Raw genomic sequence first — 24,132 nt, 5'->3', positions numbered from 1 at the left:
TTTGATTTGAGGATAAGAAAACAAAAGTAGTTGGAAAAAGTATGTGAAAGAATTAAAAAAAAGATAAAAATGTAATAACTGTGTTGTTAAATTGAGGAAAAAATATTGAAATTGAGGAAAATTATTGAATAATTGAAAATTTTAGTATTAAAAAATTAATTTTAATAATAGATAAGAAAAAGTATGTGAGAGAATTTGAAAAAAATATAAAAAATAATGATTTTGTTGTTAAATTGATAAAAAAGTTAAGTAAAGTAAAATTTGTTTTTATAAACAAATACCTAAATTAATTTTTAAGGGTTTTGGTTAGGTCGAGTTGGGTCGATTATCAATTTTTTTCTTTCTACTTGCATGCACCTACCTATGCCCACTTGAATTGATTGGCCAAAGAGTTATACCTTACGCAGTCTGGGATACATACAACCCGAGTGATAACCTTTAGGGACCATCACATACTTTTCTCCTATTGTGGTTTGAGATAGGGACAAATTGGATCCCGTAATTTTTCGAGGGACAACTAATACCTTGTGGTTTACTTAGTGAGACATAAGAGACTTCACCGTTAGTTTTTTCATCACTTTTGGTCCTCAAACTTTTCCTTTTACATTATTACCCTCAAACTAACTTTTTATAATTTGGTTCTAAAATTCGAAAAAAGAAAAGAAAAGGGGGCTGGGGCTGTCTGTTAGTGACCCTAATCCTACCACCGAGGTTGTCGATACCTACAGAGGACGCCAAAAATCTCGAGGGTGGGGTCGGGATTGTCGATTAGCGGCCCCAACCCCGAATCGATCGGGATCTCAAGCTGCTAATCGGTGACCCCAACCCCACCTCTATGGTCGCCGACATCCTCTGTGGGTGCAAGCAACCTCGGTGATGGGGTTGATCGGTGGCCCTAGTTCATTTCTAGGTTTTTTCGAATTTAAGGACCAAATTAAGAAAATGTTGAAAGTTTGAGGATAATAATGAAAAAAGAAAAAATTTGAGGAGCAAAAGTGATGAAAACCTAACGATAAGGTCTCGTATGTCTCATAAACTAAATCAAATTGTTTTAATTTATTTGAGGCTCAAATCACAGCCGAGAGTTTTTGTACAATTTCCTAATTCTAATTATCCAAAACAAAACGAGAAAAATGATTTTGTCTTTATTTATTTATCCGATCACGATTCTTCCAATCCAATCCAATCTCCCTCCCTCCCCCAAAACACTCCCCAACCCAAGCTGAGCAAATATCTCTTCGCCAGAATTCTCTCGAGAAAATGGAAATGGCAAAGGCGCTTCGTCGCCACAAGTCCGTCTGATCCTCAATCCCTTTCTTTCGATCACAGGGTGTAAATAGGGAGTCGGGCATGGCCCTTCCAGTCATTTCACCGGAAGTCTCCAGCTTCCGCGCTCTCCGGCGCGTGGACCTCGCTGCCAGTATCTTCTGCAACCGTAGCGCCACCAACAGAGATCTCAAGTCCCTTCATTTCCATAGAAAGGACAGAGATTTTAAGTCTAGGTTGAGAGTCTACTCCCGGCGGACCCGGGATTTGGAGGTCAGGATTTCGGACTATCATAACGCGAGCCGGTACGGCCAGTTCTCGGTATCGGTGAAACCGGGCAGGGAAGAGGAAGAGAAGCAAAATTACTATCTGAATGTGGGGTATGCGATTCGGACCCTGCGGGAGGAGTTACCTGGGCTCTTTCACAAAGAGCTCACTCTCGACATCTACAGGTTTGACTTTGAGCTCGCTCTGAGCGGTTTAATTAGTTGCTTTCAGTTTTGCCTCTTGTCGTGGATGTATTGTATGGTTGCCCGAAGTGAACAGTTGGATTGTTATATTAAATTAAAAGAAGTAAAGTTTGTTCATCTTTGGTTTATCTTGTTTAAAATAATTTCTGATGGAATTTTGTGCCAGGTTCAATTGGATAACTTGGTTTCTCCCGTTCTTGGACAAGCAAATTAATTGTTTTAATCAATCACATGAAAACGAGCAATTACTTGTTTTCATGTCCATTGAAATGAGCTCACCTCAGACAGAGCTGAGATTTTTCTTTTCTTTTTGTAGATAGATAGCTATAGATAAGATGGGTAGATGGTTTGTCCTCCTGCATAGGCATAGCGGTTGGCATGTTTAGGCTAAAGTGGCAATTTTGTTGCTTGGACAAATGGACTTTTATTGGATTTCACAATGCTTGCTCTTTCAGAATTAGTTTTGAAGCATCTGCTTGGAAGATCCTGAATCCTTTTCATATTTCCCTTCAATTTCCCCTCTTACTCTTACTCTTAGCTGACCATGTTTCTGCTCATTCTAGGGATGACATCGTCTTCAAAGACCCGCTGAACACATTTGTCGGCATTGAAAACTACAAATCTATCTTCTGGGGTTTACGGTTCCACGGGAGGATGTTTTTCAGGGCTCTGTGGATCGATATAATCAGTGTGCGGCAGCCGGTTGAGGATGTTGTAATGGTGCGCTGGACAGTTCATGGTGTCCCCCGAGTCTTGTGGGAGGGCCATGGCCGATTCGATGGAACTTCCCAGTACCGATTTGACAAGAATGGGAAAATCTTTGAGCATCGAGTGGACAACATAGCTCTCAACTCGCCGCCAAAGTTTAAGGTGCTGACTGTGGGAGAACTAATCCAATCAGTTGCCTGTCCCTCTACACCAAAACCAACTTACTTTGAAAGTTCTTCCTCTTCTTCTTCATCTTCATCTTCTTCTTCTTCTTCTTCTTCTTCTTCTTCTTCATGGAGATGTTAGGCTCTGAAGTCTGTCTCTTCCTGGGTTTGACTATATATTGCAGGGCAATAGTCGGTATTCATCTAGGAAATTAAGCTGCGGTTTGACCTGTTATGTCTGTGGCTACTTTGGACTTACACTTTGTATAGCATGAGATGAGATATGAGTGTAACTAAATGTGTAATTAAGCCATCTACATTTTTGGATAATGCAATGAACTTTTTTTAGTAATTCGTGGTAAATCATGCAATCTAACTACTGTTATATTTCCTATCGTATGCGTGATCTCTAAGGAGAAAATTATCAATTCAATGTACATTAATATATATATATATATGCTTAGAATTTAATTAACCGAAGTGAGATGATAAAATAAGGAAAAATGAATGGACAAATGAAAGTTTGGGGCTGGAGGGGATCTCGTGGTGGTTCTGCGGCACAATCTTCTCATCTGTTCTTCCCCTTCTCACTCTCCATAGCGATCTCCGAGCTCACAGTCACTGCTCTCCCAGCCAAAATCTCACATTCATCAGGTTTGCAGCTGCAATTCGAGTTCAAGCATTTTTACTCAATCTCTTTATGGGTGCTGCACGATCAGATAATATATGTACTATATATATGGCATTTTTTTCCCTTGCAAACAATTCCAGCATTATTGGCTTCTGCACCCAAAGCTTTATGCCGATTGCTTCCTTCGCAAGGGTTCATGTTTTGTATTTGGGCTGATATTATTTCAGGTGTGAAGGATCAGCCATCTCACACTGTTTTTAAATGTTATGCTTAAGCATTACGTTATTATCCAATATTCTTGTGATTATCTATATAAATTATAAAAGCAAAAGCAAACTCACCGGATAATGTAATGTAGAACGTTGATAGCTCATGCTTGAGTGACTTTTGAAATTCCGACCAATTATAGCACAACAAATGGCATGTTATAATTTCGCAATTTCACTCATAGAACTTTAAAAGTTTTTTCAGTTTTAAAAGTCAAAGAGTCTTTTGTGTGTGATTATATAGTTGCGGTATACCCACCTATTCGAAAGAGTCGAATCAGCGGGGATGGCAGATTTGTAATTTTCATAAAATGTAGGGGCATTTTATTTGTTATAGACATTCTCAGGTTTTTACTACGAAAGTTTTCGGTGGAAGAACATTTTTCGATGTTTATATATTTATATAAAAGAAAAATTCACCGCTTGTGAATATACGTTTTCATTGTCTCACGATATTAATATAAAACATATTATCTTATGGACCAGGGGATCTCCCATTATTGAGAGGTATAAAAATGTATATCCAACATACTATTCTGTAAACACCCGTGCCTCACAATATAAACGGAAAAATTTTACCAAAATCGCAAATCAAAAAAATAAAAATAAAAAACTAACTTCCTAATGAACAATGTTAGCCACACCAATAAAATTTCGTGTTACATGCATACCCCTTCCAATAGAGTCACTATATATATATATATGGATAAAAACTCTAGCCTGCGCATGTGGGCGGCCACGTATTTACTTCCTTATTCTATTAACATCGGCTTCGTTTTGACATCCAGTCACAGGACAGGCCCATCTGGTGCAAAACAAACATACCTAGCTTCCTCCAGTGCCAGTGTCGGCGCCTTGGGGGAAAGAGCTTCTCAATTGCCGGTTCAGCTCAGGCGAACTTGGCCAAAGCCTATCTTATTGTTGAGTTTTCGTGCATGCATGAGCTCCCATGTAAGTAAGAGCACATGGCATGGAATCACTTTCTTAGACCAGATTGTATATCTATACAAGAGCGCGCGCGCACAAAATATATGCCTTCACTTTGATATCATGGTTGCTGTGGCATCAGCATCGGGGCGTACATATCTGTTTCATTACGTAACTTCTTCGTGGTTAGCGGATGAATAATCGCTCGCTCGAATATTAGATATATGCAGATTCCTTTCAAGTACTGTTACAGTCTGCAGATTATGACCATCGATGAACTATTTAGAGGCTGGTGGCGTGTTTTAACTGGATTCAAGTTTTTACGCTCATTCTGATTCTAGATTATTTCTCCCTGCAGAGATCAATCGATTTGCCAGGAGGAGGGTGAAAAGCAGGACTTTCTGTAGGTCGCTTTAATTTTCTTCTTCTAACTGGGCTGGAGGAGTTCTGGGCGGGTCTTGTTGTACAAGTAACAAATATGGGAAGAGGGAGGTTGGTTTGTTATATTTCACGACTTCACGTAACGGTTGAACTGCTATGTTTTTTAGGTAGAAAGAAATTGAAGGAACGGTTGAACAATATTATGTTACGATCGTCTCAATCTGATCATTGCTCCATTTCTATTCAATGCTTTGGCTCTGGCGAGGATTATGTTGGAATTTCACTATTTACAATTATTTATTTACAACTTGAAAAATTCCCTGGTTTGCGTTTATGCTGACGGGACAATAACACGAGTGAACACTGTATGAGTGAGCGAGCGAATAACAGGAAAACAAATTTAATTAATTGTAATGAGATTGAGATTAGATTAAAATGTTCCATCCACATGTATGACAGCTGCTGGTCTCCAGTCGTGCATTATGTCAGATCAGATATATAAAATGCAACTCAAGCAAGTTCTTTTTTTTTTTTTTAATTTAATTTTTTAAATCTTTTTCGATTAAAAGTAGGAGCCACTTATTTGTCAATGGCTGTATAAGTGTCTTCTCGTTTTTCTCCTAATTAATTAATAGAGAAGGCTTGTTTATTGATTAATTTGTTTGTTTCTTAGATTTGTAATTGTCGTTTCGTCTGTATAATGTGGGTGTAAATTAATTTTACAAGGCAGACGCATGCAGTAAAAAGAAAAACGAAAGAACCGTTTTTGTCGGGGAAAAAGCAACGCAAGCAAGCATCATTTATCAACATGGTTTGTAGCTTGGTAGACTAACTACATGACATAAAATCACTGGGATTCTAATTGTATTTCTGCATCACCGTAAGTATATATTCATTCGTTTTACTTCATGCCACCATATCTGTCATAATTGAGAAGTAGATGCTTTTATTTATTTATTTTCGTAGTTTTGTGATTACGATGAGATTGCACCGCATTCTATCTATCTATCTATCTATAAAACAATAAAAACTTGTCCATCTCCCTCAGAAGGCGAGTAGACCAGTTTTTTATACGCTTTTTGGTTTTTTTTTGTCTTTTTTTATATTTTATAATAACATAATATATTTTATTTATTTATTTTTTAATGCATTTGGGTCTTACGTCATATTATTTCAAAGTTCAACGAGTTCTTACTAATTTAATTCGAGCAGAATCAGTCCACTAAAATGGTAACTCTTTTCAATCATGAATTTCGTATATTTACAATAGTCGAACCTGAAATCTTATTTAAGGGGAACACACTTTGAACCACCTGCACCATGCAATGTTAGTAACACTTTTTTTTCCTTGTAATTTTGAATCCTTAGTTCATGAATAATTATACAATGGTGCCGATAGTTGCCATGAATTAATTGTTTAGAAAAAAGAAAAAACGTGAAAGGACCTCAAAATCATATATATGTATTTGAAAATTAGCCAATCTTTTTCTTGCTAAATCTTAATATTAGAGGAGTGAAAGTGCATCTATATCATAATGTACATAAAAGAAGAATGCGTATCTTTCATAAAAAAAATTGATAACATAAATTAATAAAAGACTGCAAAACACTAATAGGATTTTTTTATTAATATTATTTAATTATTTGCATTGTTTTTATTTTTCTTATTTTTATGCATTTTGCAGGCTTTCAAGAAAAAGTCGTGAAAGGACAACAAAGTAACTTTTTTTTTTGAAATTAGTCCTCAATTTTACTTTGTAAAATATTATTATTAGAAGAGTAAAAGTGCATCTTTTGTAACATAAATAAACTAGATAAATTTATAAAAGATAGCAATAGAGTAAAAATGTATTCCACATGATTTTTGAGAGTCAATATGTCCATTAAAAAATCAGTTGAAGTGTTGGCAAAAAAATTTAAACACAAAAGTTTTAAAAGATTCATAAATTATGATATGATATGATTATTATGAAAATTTTCTCTTGCAGCATTGTGAGGGGTTCTAACCACTAATAAAGAAAATTAAAACAGGTCCATCCTTCTTATAGGGTGAGTAGGGTCTGTTCCCTTACTTGCAGGACAACCACAATATATATATATATATATATATATATTTTAAAATTTCAATATTTTCCAATTTCTTAATTAATTAAAGTACACATACATATTATTTTACTTGCACAGTATCCTAAAGTCCAATACTATGCAAGCAACCTGACTAGGGGATAAGTTTCTCTTAATTATTGTTTTTTCCTCATCATAAGACCCGCACCTAAGACCTTAATTAATATAATTTCTTAATTAGTTGAAGCGCACATGTTATTTTTATGGTGTGTATTACAGGGTATCTAAAAAGTTCTCCTAAACCAAGCCGACCCATATTGGTAAGATGTGTACTTCAATTTATCATCATAAGTAATCTCTTTTTATTTGTAACATTAGAAATATTATTATTTACGGTGAAACACAAGGCTGCATAAGCTTGTTGACTAAAATTAATTATCGCTTATGGAATTTGGCTATGACCACGAAATGATTTTTGTGAATTTTGAACAAATACTATAAGTAAAATTTGTCTATTTAAAGTTAGCAATCACTGTTATATTGTAATCATAATTTTCTAATTACAAATATTTAAAAAATAAATTAAAATTAGCCGCAAAAATGTTTTCTTTAATACCTATGAAATATTAATTAGTACAAATTTTTAAAAATATGAATCATTCACAATGAATCAAGAGTTCATCATCTTTTCACTTAAGTAATTAATAAAAATATATATACAAGATTACACTTATTTAAATAACCAGTAAGAACTATATATATATAAAATTACTATGATAAATCAAAATATCAAAGAAAACTTTTTCCCGACCGCGGCATCGTGTGGGTGTCGCATAGTAGTAATTGTTAATGCCTGCTGACATAGAGCTACTCACTCCATTGCTAATACATTTTTTTTTTCATTCAGTAGGACTTTTTTTTTTTAGTGTGAATCATAATATCCAAAAGTCAAATTAGGTCCTAACTAATCTAGTCGAGCCAGGTCAACCCACTAAAAAACAATACTTTCCTTTTTTTTTTTAGGGGGTTAGGAAAGACAAACTTATTTATGGGTACCCATTTTCCAATTTCGTTTTCTCTGTATAGAAACAATAGATATCGGATATTACAATATGAAGAAAACTTGGGGTGAAATCTATTATATTTATCATTATCATTGTTGTTGTTCTTATTATTATTATTATTATTATTATAATAACAGGTCCCAATAAGAAATATGATGGCGAGTGAGACATTTTTCCATACACTGGAAGTTTCTGATTTACTTGCACTTGGGGCTCATCATATTTTCCTCCCCTCCTGGAGAACCCTTGCTCACGGGTTCGATTCTTGGTAGCTCAACTTAGTTTCCTTTTTATTTGTTTTCCCAATTTTACATTATCCATAATCTCTTTTTCCTTTTATTCTTCATTTTTTTTCTTTTACAAATAAAACATCACTCCTTTTTAAATCCAACGAGACCGTGGATGGAAACCAATAAGTATAGTTCGGACCCTCACCTGACATTGATTTTGTCGTGACCATGAGATAATTTTAATGAATTTCGGACTCATACACTATAAGTATAGTTCGTCTAAGTCAAATTGGCAATGTCAATTATGACCTATTATATTGTGATTGTGATTTTCTATTTAGTAATAATGAAAATTTTATTTAGGATTATTGAAGGAAAATGTTAAATTTTATATCATATGGCATATTAATTAGCATGATATTTTTAAAAATTTGGATAATGTTTATACATGTGTAATTTTATTATTGGTTTCAGCTTTGCTATGTATTGATCATTATATAAACTAATTTGATAAACCAAATATTAATGAAAAATTCTTTTAAGACACGGCATTGCGCGGATTGCACCCTAATAAATAAATAAATAAAATGCGTTTGCAGTAAATTCAAGAAAAAGAAAAAAAGAAAGAGAAGAAGAACAATAGAGGAAATTCTCGATGGAATATCTATGCACATATATCTGTCCATTTCTAACCGATTATTATTATTATTATTATTATTATTTTTTACTTCTGTTTGACAATTTCCTGACTATTAAAGAGTCGCGTCGAGTCAGCTCCGCTCAGCTCAACTCAACTCTCCCATCGCCCACAAAACTCGCTCTCTCTCTTCCCCCTCAGTCCGTCCGTCCGTCCGTCCGTCAACCTTTTACTCGGCTCACAAGCATCTCACTCCGATCTCCTCCTCTTTCCCAACTCCCAATCACTTTTCTGTAACACAGTCGCCCATTCAAGAACCGACCTTTTCCCATCCCTGTGGCGCTTCTTGCTTCTTACACTGCGATTCCCCCAGTAAGCGTTTCTATTTCCTTTCGATTCAATCTCACTTCCCCCCTCCCTGTGAAGTGAGTGAATCTGATGGGACGACGGCAACGCTAGCTGAGAAAACGCCAATGGGTTGTCTGGAAGCTGGGATCCCTCCCGTCAAGAGAGACCCTCTTCTCCGCTCTCCTTCCGTCTCTTCAACTGCTCGGTCCCGACCCAGATCGAAATTCGCCCGCTTTAGGCTCGATTACCTTCAGTGGGTATGCTCGGTCGCCGTCTTCTTGTTCTTCGTCGTCCTCTTCACCATGTTCTTGCCCGGGCTCAAGGATATGAATGTCAATCCCCGCGATTTGGTCTTCTTGAGGGAAAAAATTGGGGGATTGGACTTTGGGGAAGACGTCATCAGATTTGAGCCTTCAAAGCTTGTGCACAGGTTCCAGAGAGAAGCTGTCGAGTTGAAGCGTTTCTCTGCTTTCAATGTGACACTCCGTCGTTTCCATTACCGGAAACCCCAGCTTGCATTGGTCAGTTATATGCCTCCATTCTTGATGATACACCTCTTCATTCTTTTTTATTTTTGGGTAAATGAATACACCTTCATTCTTGAAAACTGCATTGCGGTTTATCCGGCTTTTCGGGTCAATCCCATTATTTTTCATTGCCTTAGTTCGCTCCAAGCGTAGTCTGTACTTGATTCGCTTTGAGGGCTTGCCGTTCTTGTAATCCGCGGTTGGCCTATTGTTATGTACCTTATGTTTCGCGTTTTCTCTATGGTAGTTCCATGTGTAGCATCCGGGTTGGTGTCACCTGGTTTGGTTGTTATGTCGGTACGCTCTAGGGAAGTTGCCTATTTCATTGTCTTAGTACATGCTTTGAATTAATTTGATTTATCGTTATCTTTGATAAAAGGTTTTTGCCGATCTCTTGCTGGATCAGCAGCAGATACTGATGGTCACTGTTGGAACAGCCTTACGTGAGCTAGGTTACGAAATTCAGGTTAGTCATCTATTTTGAAGCTTGTTGTATATGTTTTGCACAAAGCTCATTGTTTTATTGTTTCTGCTGCCAATTTAGGTCTCTGTGTAGAAATGAGTTAAGCTTGAGAAAAATATGTCCTTTCGGTGGAGCATTCTGCGTCCCATATTTTGATGGATAATGATAAAGGAGTTGTGAAATAATAACGTTAAATTTGGTCTCGGTGGTAAAAATGGCAATCCCAAAATGTCTTGCTAGCATTTCAAAAATTTATAAAACGTCGGGGAGCTCCTACTCTACCGTTCACTTTGATATATCTATCAAACATATTTATGCACACCATCAAACCTTCTATATATAAAATCATCCGCAATTATGGCATGTTGATTGGATTTTTGGTGCTATTGTTGCATATGGACAAGTAAGCAAATCCCCTACCTTATCAATATTAAGGGGATTAAATGACAACTACGTGCTAAGTCAGAATTCTTTTTAGCTCGTAATTTTTAAGATGGTCTCGCTAGTCACTACAGGGAGGCTCATAGCTATCTCTGTTTTTGTGACATGACCTTAAAGCATTTCTCTTATGCTTCCACCAGGTGTTTGTTGTAAAACTCAACTTCAGCGCTATGTTTCCAGGTTTATTCCCTTAAAGGTGGTCCTGCATATGATGTTTGGAATAACTTGGGAGTCCCGGTGACCATCATCCAGTCTGTTGACACCAAAAATATTGGCATTGATTGGCTGAAGTATGCCCCTTGCTGCTAGTCTCTTACCCACTTTTGTGTTTGTGCCCCATATTCTAAGAATGCTCTTATATTTAATCGATTTTATCGGCTTCCCTGCGTCTGACTGATCTGCATGCCAAATGCAGCTTCGATGGCATAGTAGTCAACTCTCTTCAAGCTAAGGGTGTCTTATCTTGGTAACTTTATGCCTGCCCTGTAACTAATTCTTATGTAACTTCCGAACCTCCCTGCTTAATGGGATCAACAAAAATTTAATGAGAGGCAGATACGTTTCTTTGTCTTTGTTTGATGAGTTGAATGATTTTACTTTCTACAGTTTCCTGCAGGAGCCATTCAAGTCTTTGCCTCTCTTGTGGACCATAAATGATGCTGCTCTTGCTGTCCGCTTAAGAGAATACAATTCAAGCGGGCAGCAGGAGCTCCTAAACAGTTGGAAAAAGATCTTTAATCGGGCCACTGCTGTTGTCTTCCCCAACTATGCCCTACCAGTAACAAGCTCTAATTGGATATAGATTTTGTATTATTCCCAACATTAGAAGGTCAGAAACATGTGAAATTAAATACTGTTTTTGTCACCTACTGCTGCAGATGGTCTTCTCCACATTCGACAGCGGAAACTTTTTTGTGGTCCCAGGATCTCCTGCTGAAGCACTGGAAGTGGACTCTGTTGTGGCCCTTAACGAAGGAAAACCACGTGAGGAGAACGGTCTAGGATCTAAAGATTTTGTGATCACCATTGTTGGAAGTCGGTTTTTCTACAAGGGTCTCTGGTTGGAGCATGCCCTAGTTCTGAAGGCTATACAACCACTTCTACTAGACTGTAATAATGATCCAACATCTCGTCTCCGAGTTCTCATTTTCTGTGGAACTTCAAGTAGCAACTACAGCGTGGCCGTGGAGGTATAGTTGGCAAAAATCTATTGAGGATTTCCGTTTTCTTGGCATATATTTCAAGAGTCTGATGGATGAACTGGTGAACTTTCTTTTTCTTTTCGCAGGCTATTGCCCAGAATTTGAAATACCCCGGAGGAACTGTGGAGCACAAGTCTGTTGATGACAATGTTGACAGATTCTTGAGTGAAGCTGATCTTGTGGTATATGGATCTTTTCTCGAAGAGAAGTCTTTCCCTGAAATTTTGGTCAAAGCCATGTGCTTTGGGAAGCCGATCATAGCCCCCAAGCTCTCCATGATCAGTAAATATGTATGAAACATTATCAGTGTTACATTACTCTGATTATAACTGGTCTGGTTTGAGAATTTAAAACAACACACTGACTTCGTTGGTGATAACAATTAGGTTGATGACAGGGTGAATGGCTTCCTCTTTCCCAAGGACAATGTTAAGGCATTGAGACAAATCATAAAGCAGTTGGTCTCAAAAGGAAAATTATCGTCTCTAGCTCAAGATGTTGCCTTGCATGCAAAAGTAACTGCTAGAGATTTTATGGTCTCAGATGCCGTAGAAGGCTATGCATGGCTGCTTCAGACTGTCCTCAGGCTCCCATCTGAAGTTGCACGTCCCAAGTCTATCGGTGATCTTCCTTCTGAATTTAAGAAAAAGTGGATGTGGGATATGTTTGTAACAGGGGCAGGGCCCATATATCAGAATAGCACGTCGGGAAGCTTCAGCTTTCTTGACACGGTTGAAGTGGAGTGGAACCAAACTCACAGAGAGAGCTCAGGCATGACAGCCGGTGAAGAACCATTTGTGTATAGCATATGGGAGGACCAGAAATCTACCGAGCTGGCTGCTGCTAGAAAGAAAAGAGAGGATGACGAGGTAAGGGATACCTAAGGAAAAACACGCACCCACACATATATAGATATCAATCTCCAGTTTACTTTGATTCCCATTCGAGATCATCCATTTCATTCCTTGGGTTGTGATGCAGTTGAAGGATCGAACAGATCAAAGTCATGGTACGTGGGAAGATGTTTATCGGAGTGCCAAAAGAGCTGACAGGGCCAAGAGTGATCTTCGAGAAAGGGACGAACGAGAGCTTGAACGGACTGGTCAACCCCTATGTATCTATGAACCTTTCTTAGGGGAAGGAACCTGGCCTTTTCTGCACGTCACTTCCCTTTATCGTGGAATTGGGCTGGTGAGTTTCCAAACACGTTTCAGTTTCTAAACTATTCATCCTTTTCTCGAACTTAGTGCTGATTGTTTCACTTCAAAATCTCCAGTCGACTAAAGGTCGAAGACCCGGGGGCGACGATATTGATGGGCCTTCTCGTCTCCTGATTCTCAATGATCCTTACTATCGGGATGTTCTAGGTGATTATGGTGCCTACTTTGGTATTTCCAACAGAATCGATCGCATACACAAGAATGCTTGGATAGGTTTCCAGTCTTGGAGGGCTACTGCAAGGAAGGTATTGTTGTGCTTCAAAAGATCCACGAAGTCAGTGCAATAAGGAGTATTATCTTGATGATGGGTTTGGTTGGATATATATGCAGGCGAGCTTGTCTACAGTTGCTGAAACTGCATTATTGAATTCGATCCAGTCAAAGAAGTATGGGGATGCATTGTACTTTTGGGTTCGAATGGACAAGGACCAGAGAAACCCTATGCAACAGGAGTTTTGGTCCTTTTGTGATTCTGTAAACGCAGGAAATTGCAAGTTAGTATCATGATGGAATTCCTTTCATGGATTTAATTCTTCACGAAATATACATATATATTCTGATCTTCTGTCCTGACGCTGCTTCAATTTTAAAGGTTCGCCTTCTCAGAGGCTCTCAAGAGAATGTACGGCTTCAAGCATGATTTAACCAATTTGCCTCCCATGCCCAGTGATGGTGGCACGTGGTCTGTGATGCAGAGCTGGGCTTTGCCTACGAAGTCATTCCTAGAATTCACCATGTTTTCAAGGTATTATGCTTGATTTTGGAAAAGGGGTGCATTTTCCAAGTTTCTCTACTTCTAAAACAAAGAAAATAAGGAAAAGGAGAGGTGATTTTCTGTACAATCAAGTTGTGCCCCTTATCCTTTTCATTATATTTTCATATATCGGGCTCTAAAAGGGTCATTATAGGACGGCATATCTGTATTAAAGAGTTACTATTACGATGATTATGCAGGATGTTTGTGGATGCACTGGACGCGCAGATGTACAATGAGCATCACCGGACTGGGCACTGTTATCTGAGTTTCTCCAAAGTAAATTGACTTCAGTCTCAAACTAACTTGTTATCTTCTCCTTTGCCAATATGATATGAATTATGATAATTTGTATGAAAATACGTACCGTTCTGTTATACAAAAGTAGTTATTGAAAACGAGGAGGGGGGAGGGGGGAAAAAAAAGAAGAGGTGGGGGGTTGGGTGGGTGGGTGGGGTTATTGTTGAATCATACTATAAGAGATATTAGCGAGGCGGATCTTTTTCTTTTAGTGATATAAAAGATAATCATACTGTGGTAGTTGGTTAAATGCAGGACAAGCATTGCTATTCTAGGGTGCTCGAGCTGCTCGTGAATGTTTGGGCGTACCATAGCGCGAGGAGGATGGTCTCTGTGGACCCACAGAGCGGTCTAATGCAGGAACAACACAGGTTACAGAAAAGGAAAGGGCAGATGTGGATCAAATGGTTCTCATATGCGACATTGAAGAGCATGGATGAAGACTATGCCGAGGAGTTCGACTCTGACAGCCCCAAGAGAAGGTGGCTCTGGCCTTCCACGGGTGAAGTCTTCTGGCAAGGAGTATTAGAGAGAGAGAGAAGCCAAAGGCATAAGCAGAAGGAGAGGAGGAAACAGCAGAGTAGGGAGAAAATCGAGAGGATCAAGAGAAGGCAGCGCCAGAAAGCTCTAGGGAAGTACATAAAACCGCCCCCTGAGGAGATGGAGAATTCCAATTCGACAAGGATTTTATGACCACTGTTCATATTAGTCACATTTAAATTCTTTCCGTCTATATGTTTGTTCGTTCATTTTTCAATTCGATTTTTTTTGCCTGGGAGGGATGCATCATTGGATGAGTGTGTTTCTAGTTTACTTTTTGTAAGTTGCATCCCTTCTGGTGACTGATGTTTATGAGGGATTGATACTTGAAATGTATACTAGTCTCCCTCTCTCTCTCTTCCCCTCCCCTTTTGGGTACTTAGTATCTCTTGTTCTACTTCTAGCCACTAGTTGATTTTTCTTCTCATTTTATTGGTGTGAGATTCGTCGTTATGAATAATATGCTACCTCTCAGGGAGTTGACAATGCAATGATGAGGATTTTTGCTAATTCAAAGTGAAAGGTTTTTTCATGAAAGAAATCCTAAATTGCGGTTCCTTTTTCTTGGAGCTTGTCGGGCTTGAGCCACGAGATTGCATGTTGGGCTTTAACCACGAGATGCAATATAATTGGCAGGCTAGAAACTCGTTAAAGGGCTTCTTGAATGGTATAAGTTGATGCGCAACAATAAGAATAGTCTTGGCCGAAACCTCGTGGTCTTATTGGGAATCTGTAGAAGGTATTATCAGAAATGTCACTCATTATTATACTCCGTATATGGTGTGCTTAATAATTCTCCTAATACCCACATACATTGAACTAGATTGTCGAGCCTGTTTCTTCCAAGGTTGTTGTACAAAAATTTTCAGAACGAGAAATCAACAATAATAATAAGGGTAAATTGCACTGATAGTCCAAAATATTTTACAAATGATTCATTATGGTCCAAAAAGTTTTTTTCGCTACATGATCGTACAAAATATTTCAAAGTTTTTCATGATGGTACAAACCGTCAAGCCGACGCTGACGTGGCTACTACGTGTCACCTCCTTGCTGACATGGCCGAAATTTTTTAAATAATTCTAAAAATTTAAAAATTTAAAAAATTTTAAAAATAATTCTAAAAATAATTTTAATATTAAATTAAAAATAATTTTAATATTAAATTTAAATTTTTTATAAAATTATTTTTTTAAAAAATTATTAATTTTTTTAAAAAATATTTTAAAAAATTGACGGTTTGTACCATCATAAAACAATTTTGAAACAATTGACGGTTTGTACCATCATGAAACAATTTTGAAACATTTTGTACCATCATGTAGCGAAAAAATTTTTTTGGACCATAATGAAATATTTGTAAAATATTTTGGACCACTAGTGTAATTTACTCTAATAATAATGATGATGATGATTGAATTTCTTTATAATACATTAACACTAGTCATGGATCCCGTGCGTTGCACCGGATAATTTTATCAATCTGAAAAGTAATTATGAATACGAATTTGAAAGAGAAATTGGATCGTTCAATAGAAACATTTTGTCAAGTAGAGAATTATATATCAGCTAAGGATTGAAAAGGATACTGCAAGAAGGGACACCCGGGTTAGATCATTATAGATAAATTAGCACATAAATAAATTATAAGACATCATGAAAAATAAAAATAACAAATTTTAATACATGTAAACCTACAATTAAGAATTATAATTTAGAATTAAATAAAAAAAAGGTTTGAAAAAAAATGTGTTCAAACTTGTATCCCTAATCTCATCGATCCAGCAAAAGCAACCAGAAAAAAGAAAAAATAAAACTCGGCAATAAACGTTTTCAGTGCTAAATTCAAAGAGTACCTTAATCCAGGTTCAGAAATTCAGCAACCTAAGGCGCTTAAATTGGTTGAACGTCTCAATTTGTACTATTTATAATGCACCAAAAAGAATCTATAAAAAAATATAATATGATTTTGTAATAATTTCGAAAGATTTTATAACCGAAAATAATTTGATGAGATTGCCTTCAATTGGAGATCACAGTAATATTCGAAAGATCTTTTGGTATTTTTGATTTTTTAAAATGGAATATTATAATTTATAACATGAAATAATCTCGAAAGATTTTGTTGATAATTTATAACAAAAAATAACTTAAAATTTTTAAAACTCAAAAAATCGAGAAAATTTCATTCAGAAATAGAATGTTACGAGGCTATCTGACCGAGCCATCTTGTCCTTACTTTCATATATGTATATATAGATATAGATAGATATGAATTACTAAAATTTTTACTATTCTATCCCATTCATTAGGTTGAGATATATATATATATATATAGATGGATAGTCACAGGATGGGTAATTTACATCTTTTTTTTTTGCTCGGTACTAATGAGGATTTAATTCATTAGTTAGAAAGGTACAAAGGAAAATGTTCAAAAAAAATTACACAACAAGGACAATAGATGGAACCTCCTAGGTTAACCACAAGGAAAATACAAGGCAAAAATCACCCAAGAATTCAACACAAATATTGTATTTAAGCCCTCTAAAACCTAGATCTAAACCTACTACCGGCCAAAAGGATCCCTAGTGAAGACTGGAATGGGTTCAATAATCCTTTTTCGAGCCTTAGGAATCTACTTCAGAACTTCGAAGAATTTTCGAAGCAGAGCTAAACAGTAGGGCCTTGAGCGTACCTCAGCTCTATCGAGCTTACCACATCGTCGAGAAGACTTCGACAAAAACACCTCGGGCCCTACATATAGCTAGCAGAGGGCTATGAATGGAAAAACCTCATCGAAGGTAGTCGTTTATCGGCATATCACGGCCTAGAATGGGCTGTAGGAGCTCAAAGGCTGTTGACCCAAACCTGTAAAGACCAAAATACAAGCGGATCTAGCGAGATCCTCCACTAATCTTCAAAGATTATGGTTTATTCAGTGAGAACTGACCCTAAATCTTGAAGATCTGGCTCAAATCTTGGTGGAAAAGCTTGGATCTTTGAAGATTCGATTAGATCCAAGAATATCAAGTATGGCTCTTCAAGGATATGAGGCGCCATCTCAGTCGAAGTCTAAGCTGCTATCTCGAACGTTAGTCCTGTGGAGTTTCATTTGTCAAAGATCTTCATCGGATGGAGCAGAAGTGAAGTTCGTGGCCGCGCACCGGACAAGGGGGAGAAAAAACTTGAACCTAAGATAGTTATCAAAGAGAGGGGAAGAGAACCGGACTAGGCCGGTCGGGCAAAAGCCATTGAGATCTCCAATGGAGGATATATACAACCATCGGTGGAGGGGGTGGGACTTGCACATCGAGGAGGAAGGGAGAGGGCACCAGACGCGCCGATAGGGGAGGCTGGAAGGAGGGCTTTGTTTAGAGAGAGTTTAGAGAGAGAGAGAGGACAATACAACGTCTTTTTAAAATCCTAAAACCTTAAAATTTATATCACCATTGTGAGTGAGAGTTTTGAATTATTATGCCCTGTTTGGATTTCCAAACACTTAATTTTAACTTTAACTCAACACACTACACAACAAAAACATACATTTCCCAAGTAAAAAATTTTAACTTTAACTTTAACTCAACACACTACACAATAAAAACACACGTTTCTCAAGTCAAATTTATAATCATATCACATTTGTCATTTTCCACAATCAAAATCAAAATTAAAATCAAAATCAAAGTTACTTTAACTCTGAATCCAAACGCACCCTTAGAATTTTTAAATTGATTATGAGGAGGGTATAGAATTAGAAGTAATCAAGAGAGGGGAAGAGAACCGGACTAGGCCGGTCGGGCAAAAGCCATTGAGATCTCCAATGGAGGATATATACAACCATCGGTGGAGGGGGTGGGACCTGCGCATCGAGGAGGAAGGGAGAGGGCACCAGACGCGCCGATAGGGGAGGCTGGAAGGAGGGCTCTGTTTAGAGAGGGTTTAGAGAGAGAGAGAGGACAATACAACGTCTTTTTAAAATCCTAAAACCTTAAAATTTATATCACCATTGTGAGAGAGAGTTTTGAATTATTATGCCCTGTTTGGATTTCCAAACACTTAATTTTAATTTTAACTTTAACTCAACACACTACACAACAAAAACACACATTTCCCAAGTAAAAAATTTTAATTTTAACTTTAACTCAACACACTACACAATAAAAACACACGTTTCTCAAATCAAATTTATAATCATATCTCATTTGTCATTTTTCACAATTAAAATCAAAATTAAAATCAAAATCAAAGTTACTTTAACTTTGAATCCAAACGCACTCTTAGAATTTTTAAATTGATTATGAGGAGGGTATAGAATTAGAAGTAATCAAGAGATAACTGAATGTCAATTTTCTTTTTCAGGAAATTTCCTTTAACTAGACTCGAGCTGCCGATGTTAATTAAGGAAACAAACGTGAACCTGAACCAACCAATATATATATAGAAATATTCCGCTCTTCCCTTCTGCGCTGCTAAAAATAAAATAAAAGCCCCCCTGGACTGGACTGGACCGGACCGGACCGGACTGGACTGACTTCCCCTGAGAATTTCTCCCCTGCCCTTAATCCAACCCAGAGATCTCCTCCTTTCCCTCCCACCCCAAAACCCTAAAGAAATTCTCCCCATGACCCTTCTCCCCTAACAACAAGAACACTCTTCTTCTCTGCCCCAAGATCGTACGTGTTAAGTTTATACTACTCTTCCATTGACCCTCCAATCTTTGATTTTTGTCCCGCCTTTCTGGCCCCGTCGCCGGCAGCTGGTGCTCTTCCTTCGCCCCCCATCTGCTTCTCTTCTTGCTTTGAGTTTGGGCCTTGTAAAACTAACTACTCACTTCACAGTGCTATTCCTAGCTGGGTAGTTAATAGTATGGAAAGACGTTCGATCCTCGAAGTCCACATCATCTCCGCTCAGAAACTGAAACCGCCGCCTTCTAACATGCGCCGCACGGAGACCTACGCCGTCGTGTGGGTAGACCCTGCCACTAAGCTTCGGACGCGTGTCGACAGGGTCGGGGGCGAGAACCCCACCTGGAACGACAAGTTCTTCTTCCGGGTCTCCAACGAGTTCCTCGCCGGCGACACCTCAGCTGTCACCGTCGACATATTCGCCGTCGGTTACATCAGGGACTACCCCGTTGGATCCGCTCGGCTGCTCCTCAGCAACGTCCTCTCCACCTCCGATGCCGGCACCAAAACCCCTTCTTTCACCGCCCTCGGAATCCGGCGTCCATCGGGAAAGTGAGTGGCTCAATCTGGCCCCTCTTCTCTTTTCTTTGGATCTTTAGTTTTACTTTTAACCCCGGCCCAATGTGGATGTGGAATTAATTTTTTTTCTTTTGCTTCTCTCTCTCTCTCTCTCTCTCTCTCTCTCTCTCTCTCTCTTTAATAATATCTTTTCTGATGAGTGTGAATTTCCTGATGAAAAGGATCCATGGGGTGCTGAACCTTGGGGCGACACTGATCAACGGCTCGGATTTCGCGGCGCTGAAGGGAGGGACGGCAATCGGTTACCGAGACCTGATGGGAGAGAATCTCCGTCCGAAAAGGGAGGGCCGCCGCCGCAAGAAGTTGAGCTCCGAGGCGGTGCTCACCTCCTGTGCCGAGTCGTGCGATAACTCTTGCTGCTACTCCGCCGATTTCTCGGACGGCTGTGATTCGACGACCTCCTCATCTTCAACCGCATCAACGGTCCTCAAGGAGTGGAACGGGTTACGGGAGTTGGCGGGAAAGAGCGCGCGGAGGGCTTCCATCGGTGGCGGGTTCCTGTGCGGGCTACTTCTTCAGAGATAAGTTGAAATCGTGTTCTTGTGACCGTCCGATTGCATCTCAGGACGAGTTCATCGACGACCCTCCTTCAGCAGCATGCCTGCGTTAGTATCAATCACGTGACACGTCGGATCGCGGGACCCACCAGTGGACCGTCAGTGATGCTGAGTGGATTCTGAGCTCCTCAACGGCACCGGTGATACCGTTAGTTTTAGTTCAGTCGGAGCCGATTCCGTTTTGGTAGTTGAGAGCCCTCAATTCGCCAAGAATTCAATTTGATTGTAGAAGAGATGGCCTATTAGCCAGTGATTGTTTGTCTGTTCCGTGTTATGTTGTCCCATAAATTTTTCTAATCCGATATTTGTTCTTTAAATCCTACTCATTGTCATATTTTCTTCTCTCTAAATTACTGCATGCGAATGCAAAATTCGAATATCATTTTATAAATGATCGAAATCAACATAAATAATGTTGGAGTGGCAATTTCGAGCTCTTTGGATAACGGGCCATAAACTCCTTGCTTTCACTTTCGACAAACTTTATGAGATAGTTTGACAAAGGCATTCTTGATTGTACTTCTTAGACACCCTTTTTATTTAATTAAATTTCTATCCCTTATCCCCAAAAAAAGAAAAGAAAAGAAAAGAGAGGCATTGTTGATCGAATCCTCATCCTCATCATTATGGAGAAAGACATGTTTAATTCCTTTTTAAGTCGACCGATGGGACTTTCTCTAACCGTACTGGGACACGATTTGATATATATCCAACGATCAAAGCCCGACAGCAGTGCTTTTACATACATGCAAAAGATTATGAATTCAACATCTTGATAGAAGGTCATGATCAGTAGGGGAAAATGAAAATACCCAAAACTTGAAAATGAGTCGAATCAACCCGAAAACCCACGTGAGAATTTGGGTGGTTTTCCTCTTCAATTTCGGTTCTCGAGTTGGGTATCGGTTCTAAAGATGCAACAAGCCCGACCCGAATTTAAATTTTATTAGATTATCAAAATAAAATTAGAAAAACACAAATTCACTCCACTCCTCCCCCGGCTAATTGGATGTATATTGTGGCTAATTGTATTTTATTTGTGGCTAAGTGTCCACTTGAGTGAATTTTGGCTAGTTGGTTCGATATCTTGCTATTTTAGAAGCCATTATAATTTAATTTAATTTATTTTTTACTTGTAAACTTGGATTACCCGAGAACCTGACCCCAATAGCAATTGTTTTGTGTGTGTATATATAGTATATGGTTATTGGTCGGGTTTCACCTCCAAAAATACCCAAACCGAAAAATTCGGAGCCTGAAAAATAACTTGAGACACCGACCCACCAGAACTGTTTACACCCCTAATGATCAAGATTATTAGTTTTAGGATGACAATCTCCAATTGTACGGTTCTTTCCTGATGAGATTTTTTTTTACATGTATCTTTCTTTCTAGTTTTCCATGGCAAATCAATTGATGTATTCCGCTCTGGTAGTTTACGCTTGGATATTTTCGTTTGTATTTGGATTTTGCTGTGGAATGGATTTCATTACCCTTTGATGGAAAAAAAAAGGCATGATAACAGCCTTGGTCAAATCATTCATGCATGCAATCAACGTTGACTGTAAGATAGCATGTGCGTGTGTGTTTATGCATAAACTCATCAACATAATGGCTAAAAAATTATCATAGTTTTATGAATTCCCTAATTCTAAAAGATGACTCGACCTCAGAGAGGGCAATTGTTTTGCGGATTGGCTAGCGAGAACAGTTATTTCTTTGCCTTCGGATTTTCATTTTTTGCATTCGGTTCCAAATGTCATAAATTTTCTATTGCTGGGCGATATTTCCAGGACTTCCATACTAGCTATTGTATTTTTTAATTTAGCTTGGGCTTTTGCCCCGTCTTTCCACCAAAAAACAAAGGAAGACTCGACCTAATTCGATATGAAAATGATGATCGAAGGTGAGCTATGTAGTTTTTTCTTTGATAGGTAATATGCGTAGTTTATTCATACGGGAGAGGCTTGCATTAATATTTTTATCTCCGTCAACTTGCTAGACAAGGACATTTTTAATTGCTTATAATTAATATATATATATATATATTACATATATCTGATTAAGTGTAAGTACATGAGTTTACTTCCTTAAAAAATGTATATATATATATATATATATATATGTGTGTACTTTTCAAACTATGTTACCTCGCAGAGGTAAATAGTAAATTATAGTATATAAATAGCACTAGAAAAGTAAGACGAGATGAATCATGACTATTTTTCTTTGAAATTCATATATAACAACTGGGTATCATATCATAATCATTTCATATTGTTTTCAAGAATTCTCGATGTATCAATGGATTTATATTTTTATTGACAATAAAATTATCGTGTGTGAATTAAGATTTATATATGTTAAATACCATGTAGGAGATTTCGTTGCAAGCATATATAAGTAGTGGATCGTATATAAGTAATGAGATCCATAGTCCGTCGAAACCAGTCTCACGTGTTACGCGATAAATTTTTCTCAACTTTTTACATGATTGAAAATAAATTATTCGTAAAAAGTTATTTTTGATCCTCAACCTTTGGTTGCTTTTTCATTTTCGTCCTAAATCTTTGTCTTTGTTTGATTTCGTCGTACATTACCTCTTTTGCTCAATTTGGTCCTACCGTTACTTTTTCCATCCAAAACTAATTGCTTTTAGTAAAAAATTACATTTGAAAATTAGAAAATAACAATAAAAATGAAAAAAAAAGGGAATTCATAGCAAGCATTAGGAAGCAGGGCAAAGAGAGGGAAGGGGGCGGAGGACCTGCCAGCGCCCCTACTGCTCGGACGAGGTCGCCAACAACCATTTTTGGTCTCCCTGCTCTGTGCGTCACCCCATGGTCCTTCCGCTCCAAGTTCTCGAAATTGTTTGGGCTTCTATGTCCCGTGTCCATGTAGAGGCGTGCTGGGGTTTGTGGACAACAGGCTTTGTTTGCACAAGTTGCCTCTTGAAATTCTCACGAGAAACATTATCGTCGTTCAGGTTTTATTAAGAAGCAGGTTCCCTTTAGTCCAAATTGCTTTGAGCAGGAAGAGGGCATTTTCAATTTGAAGGTGTAGGAGTAGGGGATCATCGATTTCTCGATTCGGACAGTGACGCTTGCTTGGGATCGGGTTCGAGGTTGGTTTTTCGGAGTTCGAGAGATAGATGGGCTGGAGATGACAGAATACATAGTCAGCGAAGAGTGGTGATAGAATACATAGTCAGTTCAATTAGAATGGTTCCGTGCTTATAAGTACGGAAAACCTCCTTCCTAGGGTAAACAACTACTCAGGCTCGATGGACAGAAGCAGCAAGGTAGAGGACGAGACTTACAGGAAGAACTCAAGTGCGGGCGCGAAGCTGCAGCAGCTATTAGACTCAAAACCCAGGACCGATGCCGTGGCTTCTGGGTGACTGTTAGTAGGATATGATTGGTTCTTGGATCTTGTAGTTTGGTTACATAAATTAAAAATGTATTGTTGTTGGACGAATGGAAGGAAGAAAGCAAGACAATAAAAGGGGAACTAGAAATGCTGCTGACAACAGGGTGGGATTGTGAGGAAAATAGGCCTCTAATATTTAATTTTGTAGGGAGTGAGCTCGCCAGGGGCAGAACAGATGTGTTCTTGTAGAATCCATTGTTGCCGAGGCGAAACTTTTTAGATGTATGAATGGTGAACCGTGTGTATGAAGAAGAAGATTTGGTATCTTCGTGACTT

At 38.2% G+C, this 24,132-nt stretch overlaps 3 protein-coding genes across 4 annotated transcripts; all 3 read left to right on the top strand.

The window, feature by feature from the left end:
- The first annotated feature begins 1,169 nt into the window (after positions 1–1,169).
- Positions 1,170–2,971, top strand: LOC116206294. The gene is made up of 2 exons (XM_031539122.1): positions 1,170–1,718; positions 2,300–2,971. Exons 1-2 carry the CDS (start codon positions 1,351–1,353, stop codon positions 2,748–2,750), a joined length of 819 nt encoding a protein of 272 aa, XP_031394982.1. The 5' UTR covers positions 1,170–1,350; the 3' UTR covers positions 2,751–2,971.
- Positions 2,972–8,949: 5,978 nt separating this feature from the next.
- On the top strand, positions 8,950–15,030 carry LOC116204888. Of its 2 annotated transcripts, none has more exons than XM_031537241.1 (14): positions 8,950–9,677; positions 10,063–10,149; positions 10,768–10,877; positions 11,003–11,053; positions 11,194–11,365; positions 11,466–11,777; positions 11,876–12,079; positions 12,176–12,658; positions 12,771–12,980; positions 13,066–13,254; positions 13,340–13,503; positions 13,602–13,754; positions 13,964–14,042; positions 14,319–15,030. In XM_031537241.1, exons 1-14 carry the CDS (start codon positions 9,282–9,284, stop codon positions 14,754–14,756), a joined length of 3,048 nt encoding a protein of 1,015 aa, XP_031393101.1. In that variant the 5' UTR covers positions 8,950–9,281; the 3' UTR covers positions 14,757–15,030. The 2 variants fall into 2 exon arrangements, with proteins under 2 accessions (XP_031393101.1, XP_031393102.1); XM_031537242.1 differs by having other exon boundaries at positions 14,305–14,509.
- A 4,043-nt stretch (positions 15,031–19,073) lies between these two features.
- On the top strand, positions 19,074–20,749 carry LOC116202625. The gene is made up of 2 exons (XM_031534222.1): positions 19,074–19,843; positions 20,032–20,749. The coding sequence occupies exons 1-2, from the start codon at positions 19,473–19,475 to the stop codon at positions 20,393–20,395; spliced, it is 735 nt and encodes a 244-aa protein (XP_031390082.1). The 5' UTR covers positions 19,074–19,472; the 3' UTR covers positions 20,396–20,749.
- The last annotated feature ends 3,383 nt before the right edge of the window (positions 20,750–24,132 follow it).

The sequence above is a fragment of the Punica granatum genome, chromosome 4 (assembly GCF_007655135.1).
Source record: "Punica granatum isolate Tunisia-2019 chromosome 4, ASM765513v2, whole genome shotgun sequence".
NCBI lineage: Eukaryota > Viridiplantae > Streptophyta > Magnoliopsida > Myrtales > Lythraceae > Punica > Punica granatum.
This window is presented reverse-complemented; position numbering and strand designations above follow the sequence as displayed.